The 14,766-nt window shown below is 49.1% G+C and overlaps 1 protein-coding gene across 1 annotated transcript; it reads left to right on the top strand.

Annotated features, from left to right (window-relative positions):
* Positions 1 to 677: 677 nt before the first annotated feature.
* On the top strand, positions 678 to 14,766 carry RDH8 (retinol dehydrogenase 8). The gene is made up of 6 exons (XM_030970798.1): positions 678 to 783; positions 2,890 to 2,976; positions 7,747 to 7,926; positions 8,966 to 9,059; positions 12,013 to 12,196; positions 14,542 to 14,766. Exons 1-6 carry the CDS (start codon positions 678 to 680, stop codon positions 14,764 to 14,766), a joined length of 876 nt encoding a protein of 291 aa, XP_030826658.1.

The following is a 14,766-nucleotide window of genomic DNA, read 5'->3' as shown; positions in this document are numbered from 1 at the left end:
GAGGTGTCACCCCTCCTTTGGGACATCGGGTGTCCCCTGCCTCCTGAGGTGTCACCCCCACCTTGGGACATCCTGAGGTGTCACCCCCACCTTTTGGGACAACTCCCGAGGTGTCACCCCTCCTTTGGGGACATCCCGAGGTGTCACCCCCCTTGGGGGACATCCCGAGGTGTCACCTCCCCCTTGGGGACATCCCGAGGTGTCCCCCTCTTTGGGACATCCCGAGGTGTCACCCCTCCCTGGGGACATCCGAGGTGTCACCCCTCCTTTTGGGGACATCCCGAGGTGTCACCCCTCCCTTGGGACATCCCGAGGTGTCACCTCCTACCTTGGGGACATCCCGAGGTGTCACCCCCACCTTTGGGGACATCCCGAGGTGTCCCCCCCTCCCTTGGGGACATCCCGAGGTGTCACCCCCCCCTCGCCTCGGTGACCCCGAGGTGTCCCCCCCGTGTCCCCCCCATCTTGGTGACATCCCGAGATGTCCCCCCGGCTTTGTGGTGTCACTCCCAGCTGTCCCCCCCCTTGGTGCCATCCCGAGATGTCCCCTCCCCGTTTGGTGACATCCCGAGATGTGACCCCTCGGTGTCCCCCCCGTGTCCCCCCCGGTGCCACCACGTGCCCGCTGATCCCGTTAAGCGCCTTTGCCCCGGGGACGGGGGGGGGGAGGTGACACCATGGCCGCCCCCCCGGGCCGCACTGTCCTTGTCACCGGCTGCTCCTCGGGCATCGGCCTGGCCGTGGCCGTGCTGCTCGCCAGGGACCCCCAGAGGCGATACCTGGGTGAGGGGGGGTCCCCAAATTGTCCCCAAATTGTCCCCAAGTGTCCCCAAGTGTCCCCAAGGTGGGAGGGAAATACCGGCAGAGGGGGGACAGCTCGGGATTGTCCCCAAGGCGGCGGGGAAAGGGGGGGGGACCTCGGGAGGGTCCCCAAGTGTCCCCAAGGTGGGAGGGTCCCCAAATCTCCTCGAGTGTCCCCAAATGTCCCCAAGGGTCCCCAAAGGCCCCAAAAGGGCCCGAAGGCGGGAGGGGAGGAAGGGAAATAACGGGAGGGAAAGGGGGGGGCACCCCGGGGACACCCCGGGAGGGTCAGGGGTCCCCAAATGTCCCCAAAAGTCCCCAAGTGTCCCCAAGGGTCCCCAAATGTCCCCAAATGTCCCCAAGGGTCCCCAAGTGTCCCCAAGGGTCCCCAAATGTCCCCAAATGTCCCCAAGGGTCCCCAAGTGTCCCCAAGGGTCCCCAAATGTCCCCAAATGTCCCCAAATGTCCCCAAGTGTCCCCAAAGGGTCCCCAAGGGTCCCCAAGTGTCCCCAAATGTCCCCAAATGTCCCCAAGTGTCCCCAAGGGTCCCCAAGTGTCCCCAAGTGTCCCCAAATGTCCCCAAATGTCCCCAAGTGTCCCCAAGTGTCCCCAAGAGGTCCCCAAATGTCCCCAAATGTCCCCAAGTGTCCCCAAATGTCCCCAAAGGGTCCGCAGGGAAATTCTCAACGCACTGGGTGCCAAAGTCCCCAAGTGTCCCCAGTGTCCCAAGGGTCCCCAAAGGTCCCTGGGTCTCCCAAGGATTTTCGCGTTTTTGGTCCCCAAAATGTCCCAAGTGTTCCCAAGTCCCCAAGTGTCCCCCAAGGGTCCCCACCTGTCCCGGGGCTGTCCCCCAAGATGTCCCCAAGGGGTCCCTTGGATTTTGGGGTCCCCAAGTCTCCCAAGTGTCCCCAAGCGTGTCCAGTGTCCTCAAGGGGCCCCAAGTGTGCCCAGGGTCTCCAAGCGGGGAGTTTGGGGGTTTTTATAGGGGGCGCGGGTCCCCCAGTCCTGTCCCCATGCGGGATTTTTGGGGTCCTGGGGCATTTTGGGGTTTCTAACGGGATTTTTGGGATTTTTGGGATTTTTGGGGTTTTTGGGGCCCCAGTCCTGGCCACCATGAGGGACCTGTCCCGGGGCTGTCTCTAATGGGATTTTTGGGATTTTTTTGGGATTTTGGGTCCCCAGTCCTGGCCACCATGAGGGACCTGTCCCGGGGATTTTTGGGGTGTCTCTAATGGGATTTTTGGGGGATTTTTTTGGGGTTTTTGGTCCCCAGTCCTGGCCACCATGCGGGACCTGTCCTGGGGCATTTTTGGGGTGTCTCTAACGGGATTTTTGGGGATTTTTTGGGGTTTTTGGTCCCCAGTCCTGGCCACCATGCGGGACCTGTCCCAGGGCTGTGTCTAATGGGATTTTGGGGTTTTTTTGTGTTTTTTGGGATTTTTGGGGTCCCAGTCCTGGCCACCATGAGGGACCTGTCCCGGGGGTTTTTGGGGTGTCTCTAACGGGATTTTTGGGGTTTTTTGTGTGGTTTTTTTTGGGTTTTTTGGTCCCCAGTCCTTGAGGGTTACGGGGTTTTAGGGACCTGTCCTGGGGGATTTTTGGGGTCTCTAACAGGATTTTTGGGGGATTTTTTGGGATTTTGGTCCCCAGTCCTGGCCACCATGCGGGACCTGTCCTGGGGCATTTTTGGGGTGTCTCTAACGGGATTTTGGGATTTTTTTGGGATTTTGGTCCCCAGTCCTGGCCACCATGCGGGACCTGTCCCAGGGCTGTCTCTAATGGGATTTTTGGGATTTTTGGGATTTTTTTGTGTTTTTTGGGATTTTTGGGGTCCCAGTCCTGGCCCCCCCCCCGCGGGACCTGTCCCGGGGCTGTCTCTAATGGGATTTTTGGGGTTTTTTTTGTGGTTTTTGGGGATTTTTGGGTCCCAGTCCTGACCACCATGCGGGACCTGTCCCGGGGCATTTTTGGGTTTTCTAACGGGATTTTTGGGATTTTGGGTCCCAGTGCTGGCCACCATGCGGGACCTGTCCCGGGGCTGTCTCTACCGGGATTTTTGGTTTTTTTTTGGGATTTTTGGGGTCCCAGTCCTGGCCACCATGCGGGACCTGTCCAGGGGATTTCTGGGGTCTCTAACGGGATTTTTGGGGGATTTTTTGGGGTTTTTGGTCCCCAGTCCTGGCCACCATGCGGGACCTGTCCTGGGGCATTTTTGGGGTGTCTCTAACGGGATTTTTGGGATTTTTTGGGATTTTTGGTCCCCAGTCCTGGCCACCATGCGGGACCTGTCCCGGGGCATTTTTGGGGTCTCTAATGGATTTTTTGGGATTTTTGGGGTTTTGGTCTCCAGTCCCTGCCAACATGGGGGGACCTGTCCTGGGGCATTTTTGAGGTGTCTCTAACGGGATTTTTGGGGGATTTTTTGGGGTTTTTGGTCCCCAGTCCTGGCCACCATGCGGGACCTGTCCTGTGGCTGTCTCTAACGGGATTTTTGGGATTTTTGGGATTTTTTTGGGATTTTTGGTCCCCAGTCCTGGCCACCATGCGGGACCTGTCCTGGGGCATTTTTGGGGTGTGTCTAACGGGATTTTTGGGATTTTTTGGGGTCCCAGTCCTGGCCACCATGCGGGACCTGTCCTGGGGCTGTCTCTAACGGGATTTTTGGGGTTTTTTTGGGATTTTGGTCCCCAGTCGTGGCCACCATGCGGGACCTGTCCCGGGGCTGTTTCTAACGGGATTTTTGGGATTTTGGGGGATTTTTTGGGGTTTTTGGTCCCCAGTCCTGGCCACCATGCGGGACCTGTCCCGGGGGTTTTTGAGGTGTCTCTAACGGGATTTTTGGGGGATTTTTTTGGGATTTTTGGTCTCAGTCCTGCCACCATGGTGGGACCTGTCCTGGGGCATTTTTGGGGTGTCTCTAACGGGATTTTTGGGATTTTTTGGGATTTTTGGTCCCCAGTCTTGGCCACCATGCGGGACCTGTCCCGGGGGTTTTTGAGGTGTCTCTAACGGGATTTTTGGGGGATTTTTTTGGGATTTTTGGTCTCCAGTCCTGGCCACCATGCGGGACCTGTCCCGGGGCTGTCTCTAACGGGATTTTTGGGGGATTTTTTGGGGTTTTTGGTCCCCAGTCCTGGCCACCATGTAGGGACCTGTCCCGGGCTGTCTCTAACGGGATTTTTTGGGATTTTTTTGTGTTTTTGGGGTTTTTGGTCCCCAGTCCTGGCCACCATGTTGGGACCTGTCGCGCCGGCGCCCCTTCGAGGCACGGCGGGGCCGCTTCGGGGAGCGCTGTAGGATCCTTCGCGCTTCGATGTCACCAGCGACAGCTCCGTGGCCGAGTGCCTGGCGCGGGGGGTGCGGTGGGGCGTCGGGCGTGTGGGTGAGAAATATCTGCGGCGTTTTCTGGGGCTTTTTGGGTTTTGGGGGGTTTTAGGGCTTTTTTGGGGTTTTCTTTTTGGGGGATTTTTAGGGGCATTTTGGGGTTTTTGGGGGGTTTTAGGGCTTTTGGGGGGTTTTTGTTTTTTGGGCTTTTGGGGGTTTTTTGGGGGGATTTTTGGGGCATTTTTGGGGTTTTTGGGGGTTTTAGGGGCTTTTGGGGGGTTTTGGGGTTTTAGGTCATTTTTGGGGGTTTTATGGGGGGATTTTTAGGGCATTTTTGGGGGGTTTTTTTTGGGTTTTTAGGGGTTTTTGGGTTTTTTTTGGGGGGATTTTTTGGGGCATCTTTGGGGTTTTTGGGGATTTTTGGGGGTTTTTGGGGGTTTTGGGGCTTTTGGGGGTTTTTTGGGGGATTTTTAGGGCTTTTTGGGGTTTTTGGGGTTTTTTAGGGCTTTTGGTTTTGGGGGTTTTAGGGCTTTTAGGGTTTTCTTTTGGTTTTTAGGGCATTTTAGGGTTTTTTTGGCTTTTTAGGGGCATTTTGGGGTTTTTGGGTTTTAGGGCTTTTTGGGGGGTTGGGGGTTTTTAGGGCATTTTTGGGGTTTTTTTTGGGGTTTTTGGGTTTTGGGGGTTTTGGGGGTTTTTGGGGGCTTTTGGGGTTTGGGTTTTAGGGGTTTTGGGGGTTTGTTAGGGCTTTTTTGGGTTTTTGGGGGTTTTTGGGGCATTTTTGGGGTTTTTGGGGGTTTGGGGCTTTTGGGGGTGTTGGGGATTTTTGGGGGTTTTTTTGGGGTGCTTTGGGGGGCATTTTGGGGGGGGGTTTGGGGGTGGTTTTCGGGGATTTTGGGGGTTGGTGGTTTTTAGGGCATTTTTGGGGATTTTTTGGCCATTTTTGGTGGGGGATTTTGGGGAATTTTTTGGGGGTTTTTTTGGGGCATTTTTGGGGCATTTTTTGAGGGATTTTGGGGCATTTTTGGGGGGATTTTTTGGGGTTTTTTTGGGGAATTTTTTGGGTTTTGAGGGATTTTTGGGGGGCATTTTAGGGTTTTGGGAGGGTTTGGGGGTGGTTTTGGGGTGGTGCTTTGGAGGCCATTTTTGGGGTTTGGGGGGAGGGTCCAGGGTGGTTTGGGGGTTTTTGGGGACTTGGGGGGACATTTGGGGGGGTTTGGGAATTTGGGGTTTTTGGGGGGCATTTGGTGTGGATTTTATGGGATTTTGTGCAGATTTAATGGGATTTAACGGGATTTTTTGGGATTTTAGTATCTCAGAGCCCCAGGGGTTGATTTTGGGGGAATTTCGGGATTTTCGGGGTTCCTGACCCTTTCTCAACCCCTCAGTGAACAACTCAGGCTGTGGATTTTGGGGACCGCAGATTTTTGGGTGGATTTAATGGGATTTTGTGCAGATTTAATGGGATTTAACGGGATTTTTTGGGATTTTAGTATCTCAGAGCCCCACGGGCCGATTTTGGGGGGGATTTCGGGATTTTTCGGGGTTCCCCTGACCCCTTCCCGACCCTCCCCAGTGAACAGCGCAGGGCTGTGGGTTTTAGGGTGGATTTGGGGCGGATTTTATGGGATTTTGTGTGGATTTAACGGGATTTTTTGGGATTTTAGTATCTCAGAGCCCCAGGGGTTGATTTTGGGGGAATTTCGGGATTTTTCGGGGTTCCCCTGACCCCCCCTGACCCCCTCAGTGAACAACTCAGGGCTGTGGATTTTGGGGCAGATTTTTGGGTGGATTTAACGGGATTTTGTGCGGATTTAATGGGATTTAATGGGATTTTTTGGGATTTTAGTATCTCAGAGCCCCACGGGCCGATTTTGGGGGAATTTCGGGATTTTTTGGGGTTCCCCTGACCCCTTCCCAAACCCCCTCAGTGAACAGCGTGGGGTGATGGATTTGGGGCAAATTTTTGGGTGGATTTTACAGGATTTTATGCGGATTTAATGGGATTTAACGGGATTTTTTGGGATTTTAGTATCTCAGAGCCCCACGGGCCGATTTTGGGGGGGATTTCGGGATTTTTTGGGGTTCCCCGAACCCCCTCAGTGAACAACTCAGGGCTGTGCATTTTAGGGCAGATTTTTGTGCGGATTTAATGGGATTTCATGGGATTTTCTGGCATTTGGGTATCTCAGAGCTCCAAGGGCGATTTTGGGGGAGATTTCGGGATTTTTTGGGGTTCCCCTGACCCCTCCCGACCCTCCCCAGTGAACAACTCAGGGCTGTATATTTTCGGTGGATTTTATGGGATTTTGTGCAGATTTAATGGGATTTAACGGGATTTTTTGGGATTTTAGTATCTCAGAGCCCCACGGGCCGATTTTGGGGGGGATTTCGGGATTTTTTGGGGTTCCCCTGACCCCTCCCAACCCCCTCAGTGAACAACTCAGGGCTGTGCATTTTCGGTGGATTTTATGGGATTTTGAGTGGATTTAATAGGATTTAATGGGATTTTCTGGCATTTGGGTATCTCAGAGCCCCCACGGGCCGGATTTTTGGGGATTTCGGCATTTTGGGGTTCCCCAGAACCCCTCAATGAACTAACTCAGGGCTGTGCATTTTAGGGCAGATTTTTGTGCGGATTTAATGGGATTTTATGGGATTTTTTGGGATTTTAGTATCTCAGAGCCCCAGGGGCCGATTTTGGGGGGATTTCGGGATTTTTCGGGGTTCCCCTGACCCCTTCCCGACCCCCTCAGTGAACAACTCAGGGCTGTGGAATTTGGGGCAGATTTTTGGGTGGATTTTATGGGATTTTGTGCAGATTTTATGGGATTCAATGGGATTTTTTGGGATTTTAGTATCTCAGAGCCCCAAGGGCCGATTTTGGGGGGGATTGCGGGATTTTTGGGGTTCCCCTGACCCCCTGACCCTCTCAGTGAACAGCGTGGGGTGATGGATTTGGGGCCGATTTTAGGGTGGATTTAATGGGATTTTGTGCAGATTTAATGGGATTTAATGGGATTTTTTGGCATTTGGGTATCTCAGAGTCCCACGGGCCGATTTTGGGGGGAATTTCGGGATTTTCGGGGTTCCCCTGACCCCTTCCCAAACCCCCTCAGTGAACAGCTCAGGGCTGTGGGTTTTAGGGTGGATTTGGGGCGGATTTTATGGGATTTTGTGTGGATTTAATGGGATTTTTTGGCATTTGGGTATCTCAGAGCCCCAGGGGCCGATTTTGGGGGAATTTCAGGATTTTTTGGGTTCATCTGACCCCTCCCGACCCCCTCAGTGAACAACTCAGGGCTGTGGATTTTGGGAAGAATTTGGGGCAAATTTTTGTGCAGATTTAATGGGATTCAATGGGATTTTTTGGCATTTGGGTATCTCAGAGCCCCACGGGCCGATTTTGGGGGGGATTTCGGGATTTTTTGGGTTCCCCTGACCCCTCCCAACCCTCTCAGTGAACAACTCAGGGCTGTGCATTTTGGGGCAGATTTTTGTGCGGATTTAATGGGATTTAATGGGATTTTTTGGCATTTGGGTATCTCAGAGCCCCAAGCACCGATTTTGGGGGGATTTCGGGATTTTTTGGGGTTCCCCTGACCCCCTCCCGACCCTCCCCAGTGAACAACGCCGGCGTGGGGCTGGTGGGGCCCCTGGAGAGCGCCTCGGGGCCGCAGGTGCAGCGCGTCTTCGACACCAACGTGTTCGGGGTGCTGCGCCTGGCCCGGGCCCTGCTGCCCCAGATGAAGCGGCGCCGCAGCGGCCACATCGTGGTGGTCAGCAGCGTCATGGGGCTGCAGGGTGAGACCCCCCAAAAAAAACCCCTCCTCGGGACCCCCAAATTCGGATTCGGCACCCCAAAAACCCCCGGGACCCCAAAATTCGGATTCGGCACCCCAAAAAACCCCCAGGGACCCCAAACCCCTCCCAGAACCCAAATTTTGAGAGGATCAAGACCCCAAACCCCAAATTTTTGTGGGATGGAGATCCCAAACCCCAAATTTTGAGGGAATTGAGACCCCAAACCCCAAATTTTGGGGGAATCAAGACCCCAAACCCCAAATTTTTAGGAAATTGAGACCCCAAACCCCAAATTTTTGAGGGAATTGAGACCCCAAACCCCAAATTTTGGGGAATCAGACCCCAAACCCCAAATTTTGGGGGATTGAGACTCTAAACCCCAAATTTTTAAGAAATCAAGACCCTGAACCCCAAATTTTTGGGGAACTGAGACCCCAAACCCCAAATTTTGAGAGGATCAAGACCCCAACCCCCATATTTTTGTGGGATGGAGACCCCAAACCCCAAATTTTTTAAGAAATTGAGACCCCAAACCCCAAATTTTGGGGGAATCGAGACTCTGAACCCCAAATTTTGAATGGATCAAGACCTTAAACCCCAAATTTTTGTGGGAATTGAGACCCCAAACCCCAAATTTTGGGGGAATTGAGACCCCAGACCCCAAATTTTTGGGGGAATTGAGACCCCAAACCCCAAATTTTGAGAGGATCAAGACCCCAGACTCCAAATTTTGGGGGAATCGAGACCCCAACCCCCAAATTTTGGGGGAATTGAGACCCCAAACCCCAAATTTTGTGGGACGGAGACCCCAAACCCCAAATTTTTGGGGGAATCGAGACCCCAAACCCCAAATTTTGAGGGAATTGAGACCCCAGACCCCAAATTTTTGGGGGATTTGAGACCCCAGATCCCAAATTTTGGGGGAATCGAGACCCCAGATCCCAATTTTTGGGGGATTGAGACCCCAAACCCCAAATTTTTGTGGGATTTGAGACCCCGGACCCCTGGCAGACGCCCCCGAATGTTTTGGGGTCCCCAGGGGTCGTGTTCAACGACGTCTACTCGGCCTCCAAGTTCGCGGTGGAGGGGCTGTGCGAGAGCCTGGCCGTGCAGCTGCTGCAGTTCAACGTCTTGTGAGTGCGGGGGGAGCCCCAAAACCACCCCAAAATTATCCCCAAAATCATCCCAAAATTACCCCAAAATCACCCCAAAATTATCCCTAAAATTAGCCCAAAATCATCCCAAAATCACCCCAAAATTATCCCCAAATCACCCCAAAATTATCCCAAAATCATCCCTAAAATTACCCCAAAATCACCCCCAAAATCACCCCAAATCACCCCAAAATTATCCCTAAAATTACCCCAAAACCACCCCAAAATTATCCCAAAATTATCCCCAAAATCACCCCCAAAAACCCCAAAATCATCCCCAAAATCACCCCAAAATCACCCCAAAATCACCCCAAAATTATCCCAAAATCACCCCAAAATTATCCCAAAACCACCCCAAAATCACCCCAAAATTATCCCAAAATTACCCCAAAAATCACCCCAAAATCATCCCAAAATTACCCCAAAATTATCCCAAAATCACCCCAAAATCACCCCCAAAAACCCCCAAAATCACCCCAAAATCATCCCAAAATCATCCCCAAAATCACCCCAAAATCATCCCAAAATCACCCCAAAATTATCCCAAAATCATCCCCCAAAATCACCCCAAAATTACCCCAAAATCACCCCAAAATCACCCCAAAATCATCCCCAAAATCACCCCAAAATTATCCCAAAATCACCCCAAAACCACCCCAAAATTACCCCAAAATTATCCCAAAATCACCCCAAAATCATCCCCAAAATTATCCCTAAAATTACCCCAAAATTATCCCAAAATCATCCCAAAAATCACCCCAAAATCATCCCCAAAATCACCCCAAAATTATCCCAAAATCATCCCCAAAATCACCCCAAAATTATCCCAAAATTATCCCAAAACCACCCCAAAATCACCCCAAAATTATCCCCAAAATTATCCCAAAATTATCCCAAAATCACCCCAAAATCATCCCCAAAATCACCCCAAATCACCCCAAAATTATCCCTAAAATTACCCCAAAATTATCCCAAAACCACCCCAAAATCACCCCAAAATTATCCCAAAATTATCCCAAAATTACCCCAAAATCACCCCAAAAATCGCTGGAAAACCTCCCCAAAAATCACCCTAAAACCCCCAAAATAGCCCTAAATCCCCCACAATTCACCAGAAACCCCCTCAAAAATCCCCCAAAATCCCAAAAAAACCCCAACCCTCCCAAATCTCCTAAAAATCAGAAAAATCCCCATAACCATCCCAAAAATCCCCATAAAACCCCCAAAAAAATCCCCTAAAAATCCCCATGAAACCCCCCAAAGAATCGCCAGAAAAACCTCAAAAAACCCGCAAAAATCCCCCCAAAAAATTCCAAAGAATCCCAAAAATCCCCCCCAAAAAATTCCAAAAAATCCCAAAAAAACCCCCAAAAAATTCCAAAAAAAAATCCCAAAATCCCCCCCAAAATTCCCCAAAAAATCCCCCAAAATTCCCAAAAATCCCCCAAAATTCAAAAAAATCCCCCAAAAATCCCAAAAACCCCAAAATCCTCCAAAAATTCCAAAAAATCCCAAAAACCCAAAAAATCCCCCAAAAATTCCAAAAAAATTCCCAAAAATCCCCCCAAAAATTCCCCCAAAAATCCCAAAAAACCCCCAAAATCCCCCCAAAATTCCAAAAAAATCCCAAAAAAAATCCCAAAAATCCCCCAAAATCCCCCCAAAAATTCCAAAAAAATCCCAAAAATCCCCCCAAAAATTCCAAAAATCCCAAAAATCCCCAAAAATTCCAAAAAAATCCCAAAAAATCCCAAAATCCCCCCAAAAATCCCCCAAAAATTCCAAAAAATCCCAAAAATCCCCAAATCCAAAAATTCCCAAAAAATCCCAAAAAACCCCCAAAAAATTCCAAAAAATCCCCAAAAATCCCAAAAATCCCCCAAAAATCCCAACAAAATCCCCAAAAAATTCAAAAAAATCCAAAAATCCCCCCAAAAAATCCCCCCCAAAAATCCCAAAAATCCCCAAAAAATCCCCCAAAATTCCCCCAAAAAATCCCAAAAAACCCCAAAATTCCCAAAAATCCCAAAAAATCCCAAAATCCCCAAAAAATCCCCAAAAATCCCCAAAAATTCCAAAAAAATCCCAAAAATCCCCCCAAAAATTCAAAAAAATCCCACAAAATCCCCCAAAAATTAAAAACTCCCAAAAACCCCAAAAATTCCAAAAAACCCCAAAAAAATCCCAAAATCCCCAAAAAATCCCAAAAAATCCCAAAATCCCCAAAAACCCCAAAAAATCCCCAAAATCCCCCAAAAATTCCCCAAAAAATCCCAAAATCCCCCCAAAATTCCCCAAAAATCCCAAAAACCCGCAAAAAAAATTCAAAAAATCCCAAAAAATCCCCCAAAAATTCCCAAAAACTCCCAAAAATCCCCCAAAAAATTCCCCAAAAAAAATCCCAAAAATCCCCAAAAAAATCCCCCAAAATCCCAAAAAAACCCCCAAAATCCCCAAAAAATCCCAAAAAAACCCCAAAAAATCCCCCAAAAATCCAAAAAATCCCCCAAAAATCCAAAAAATCCCAAAAATCCCCAAAAATTCCCAAAAAATCCCAAAATCCCCCAAAATTCCAAAAAAATCCCAAAAAATCCCCCAAAAATTCCAAAAAAAATCCCAAAAAATCCCCAAAAATTCCCCCAAAAATTCCAAAAAATCCCAAAAACCCCAAAAAACCCCCCAAAAATTCCAAAAATTCCCAAAATCCCCCCCAAAATTCCCAAAAATCCCAAAAACCCATCAAAATCCCCCAAAATTCAAAAATCCCAAAAAAAAATCCCAAAAAATCCCCCAAAAAATCCCCCCAAAAAATTCCAAAAAATCCCAAAAATCCCCAAAAAATTCCAAAAAATCCCAAAAATCCCCAAAAAATCCCAAAAAAATCCCAAAAATCCCCCAAAAAACCCCAAAAATCCCCCCAAAAATCCCCCAGCGTGTCTCTGGTGGAGCCGGGCCCGGTGAACACGGAATTCGAGCGCAAGGTTCTGCAGGAGGTGGAAAAATCCGAATTTCCCGGCACCGACGCCGAGACCCTGCGCTACTTCCGCGAGGTTTATCTGCCCGCCAGCCGCGACGTGTTCGACACCTTCGGCCAGAGCCCCGAGGAGGTGGCGCAGGTCAGGATTTGGGGCAAATTTGGGATTTTTGGGGGTTTTTTAAACTTTTTTTGGATTTTTTGGGGTTTTTTAGGGCGATTTTTCGGGCATTTCCCACCGGGCGTTCAACGCCTTTGCCCAGAGCCGCCAGCAGGGGGCGCAGGTGAGTAGGTGGAGCAATTTTGGATTTTTTTCTGGATTCTTTCAGATTTTTTTAAATTATTTTTTAGGATGTTTTGGGATGTTTTAGTTATTTTGTGGGTTTTGGGGGGATTTTTTCTGAATTCTTTGGGATTTTTGGGGATTTTTTGGAGATTTTGGGGGGAGTTTTGGGCTGTTATCCGCCCGCCAGCAGCGGTTGTTCACACCTTCGGCCCAGAGCCGCGGGAGGTAGCACAGGTCAGGATTTGGGGAAATTTGGGATTTTTGGGGTTTTTAAAAACTTTTGCATTTTTTGGGGTTTTTTAAGGCGATTTTTGGGGCATTTCCCACCGGGCGTTCAACGCCTTTGCCCAGAGCCGCCAGCAGGGGGCGCAGGTGAGTAGGTGGAGCAATTTTGGATTTTTTTCTGGATTCTTTGGGATTTTTTTAAATTATTTTTTAGGATGTTTTGGGATTTTTTTAGTTATTTTGTGGGTTTTGAGGGGATTTTTTCTGAATTCTTTGGGATTTTATGGTGATTTTGGGGCAGTTTTGGGCTGTTATCCGCCCGCCAGCCGCGACGTGTTCAACACCTTCGGCCAGAGCCCCGAGGAGGTGGCGCAGGTCAGGATTTGGGGCAAATTTGGGATTTTTGGGGTTTTTTTTTTAACATTTTTGGATTTTTTGGGGTTTTTTTAAACTTTTTTTGGATTTTTTGGGGTTTTTAAGGCGATTTTTGGGGTATTTCCCACCGGGCGTTCAACGCCTTTGCCCAGAGCCGCCAGCAGGGGGCGCAGGTGAGTAGGTGGAGCAATTTTGGATTTTTTTCTGGATTTTTTGAGATTTTTTTTAATTATTTTTTAGGATGTTTTGGGATTTTTTTAGTTATTTTGTGGGTTTTGAGGGGATTTTTTCTGAATTCTTTGGGGATTTTATGGTGATTTTTGGGAGCAGTTTTGGGCTGTTATCCGCCCGCCAGCCGCGACGTGTTCGACACCTTCGGCCAGAGCCCCGAGGAGGTGGCGCAGGTCAGGATTTGGGGCAAATTTGGGATTTTTGGGGGTTTTTTTTAAACTTTTTTGCATTTTTTGATTTTTGGGGTTTTTTAGGGCGATTTTTGGGGCATTTCCCACCGGGCGTTCAACGCCTTTGCCCAGAGCCGCCAGCAGGGGGCGCAGGTGAGTAGGTGGAGCAATTTTGGATTTTTTTCTGGATTCTTTGGGATTTTTTAATTATTTTTTAGGATGTTTTGGGATTTTTTAGTTATTTTGTGGGTTTTGAGGGGATTTTTTCTGAATTCTTTGGGACTTTTGGGGGATTTTATGGTGATTTTGGGGGCAGTTTTGGGCTGTTATCCGCCCGCCAGCCGCGACGTGTTCGACACCTTCGGCCAGAGCCCCGAGGAGGTGGCGCAGGTCAGGATTTGGGGGAAATTTGAGATTTTTTGGGGTTTTTTAAAACATTTTTGAATTTTTTTGGGGGTTTTTTTAAACTTTTTTGGATTTTTGGGGTTTTTAAGGCGATTTTTGGGGCATTTCCCACCGGGCGTTCAACGCCTTTGCCCAGAGCCGCCAGCAGGGGGCGCAGGTGAGTAGGTGGAGGAATTTTGGATTTTTTTCTGGATTTTTGGGATTTTTTTTTATTATTTTTTAGGATGCTTTGGGATTTTTTAGTTATTATTTGGCAATTTTGGCGGGATATTTTTGGACTACCTGGGCAGGATTTTTTTTTGAAATTTTGGGGGAGATTTTTCAGGAAATTTTTTTTTTTTGATGGATTTTTTTGGGTATTTTTTGGGGATTTTGGGGGGATTTTTTTTTTGTTTTGTTTAATTTTTGGAGGATTATTTGGGTGTCTATTTGGAGTTTTTTACGGGGGGACTTTTTCAGGATCCTTTTTATTTTCTATTTGGGGAATTTTGGGTGGACGTTTTTAGATCTTTTTGAGTTTGGGGGTTTTTTTTTATTTTTAATTTTTAATTTTTTTTCATTTTGGGGGGATTTTTTGGGGGGGGGACATTTTTAGGATCCTTTTTATTTTCTATTTGGGGAATTTTGGGTGGACGTTTTTAGATCTTTTTGAGTTTTGGGGTTTTTTTTTTCATTTTGGGGGGATTTTTTGGAGATCTTTTTTCCGGATTTTTTCACGATCTTCTCACGGTGTTTTCGCAATTGTTTTGCGGATTTTTTAAATTTTTTTTTCATTTTTACGTGTCCCCTGCCCAGGCCATCGTGTCGGTGATCGGCGCCCGCCGCCCCCCGTTCCGCACGCCCACCAACCCGCTGTACTCGCCGCTGCTCGCGCTGCGCTTCGCCGACCCCCGCGGGGACCTCGGGGTGCGAACGTTCCAGCGCCTCCTGTTCGACCTGGGGCCCGCCTTCCACCTGAGCCTGGCGCTGCTGCGCTGCCTCACCTGCCGCTGCTGCCGCCGCCGCGTCACCCCCGTCTGA

Source organism: Camarhynchus parvulus, unplaced genomic scaffold, assembly GCF_901933205.1.
Source record: "Camarhynchus parvulus unplaced genomic scaffold, STF_HiC, whole genome shotgun sequence".
Taxonomy (NCBI): domain Eukaryota; kingdom Metazoa; phylum Chordata; class Aves; order Passeriformes; family Thraupidae; genus Camarhynchus; species Camarhynchus parvulus.
The sequence above is the reverse complement of the archived record's forward strand: the minus strand, read 5'-3'. Positions and strand labels throughout refer to the sequence as shown.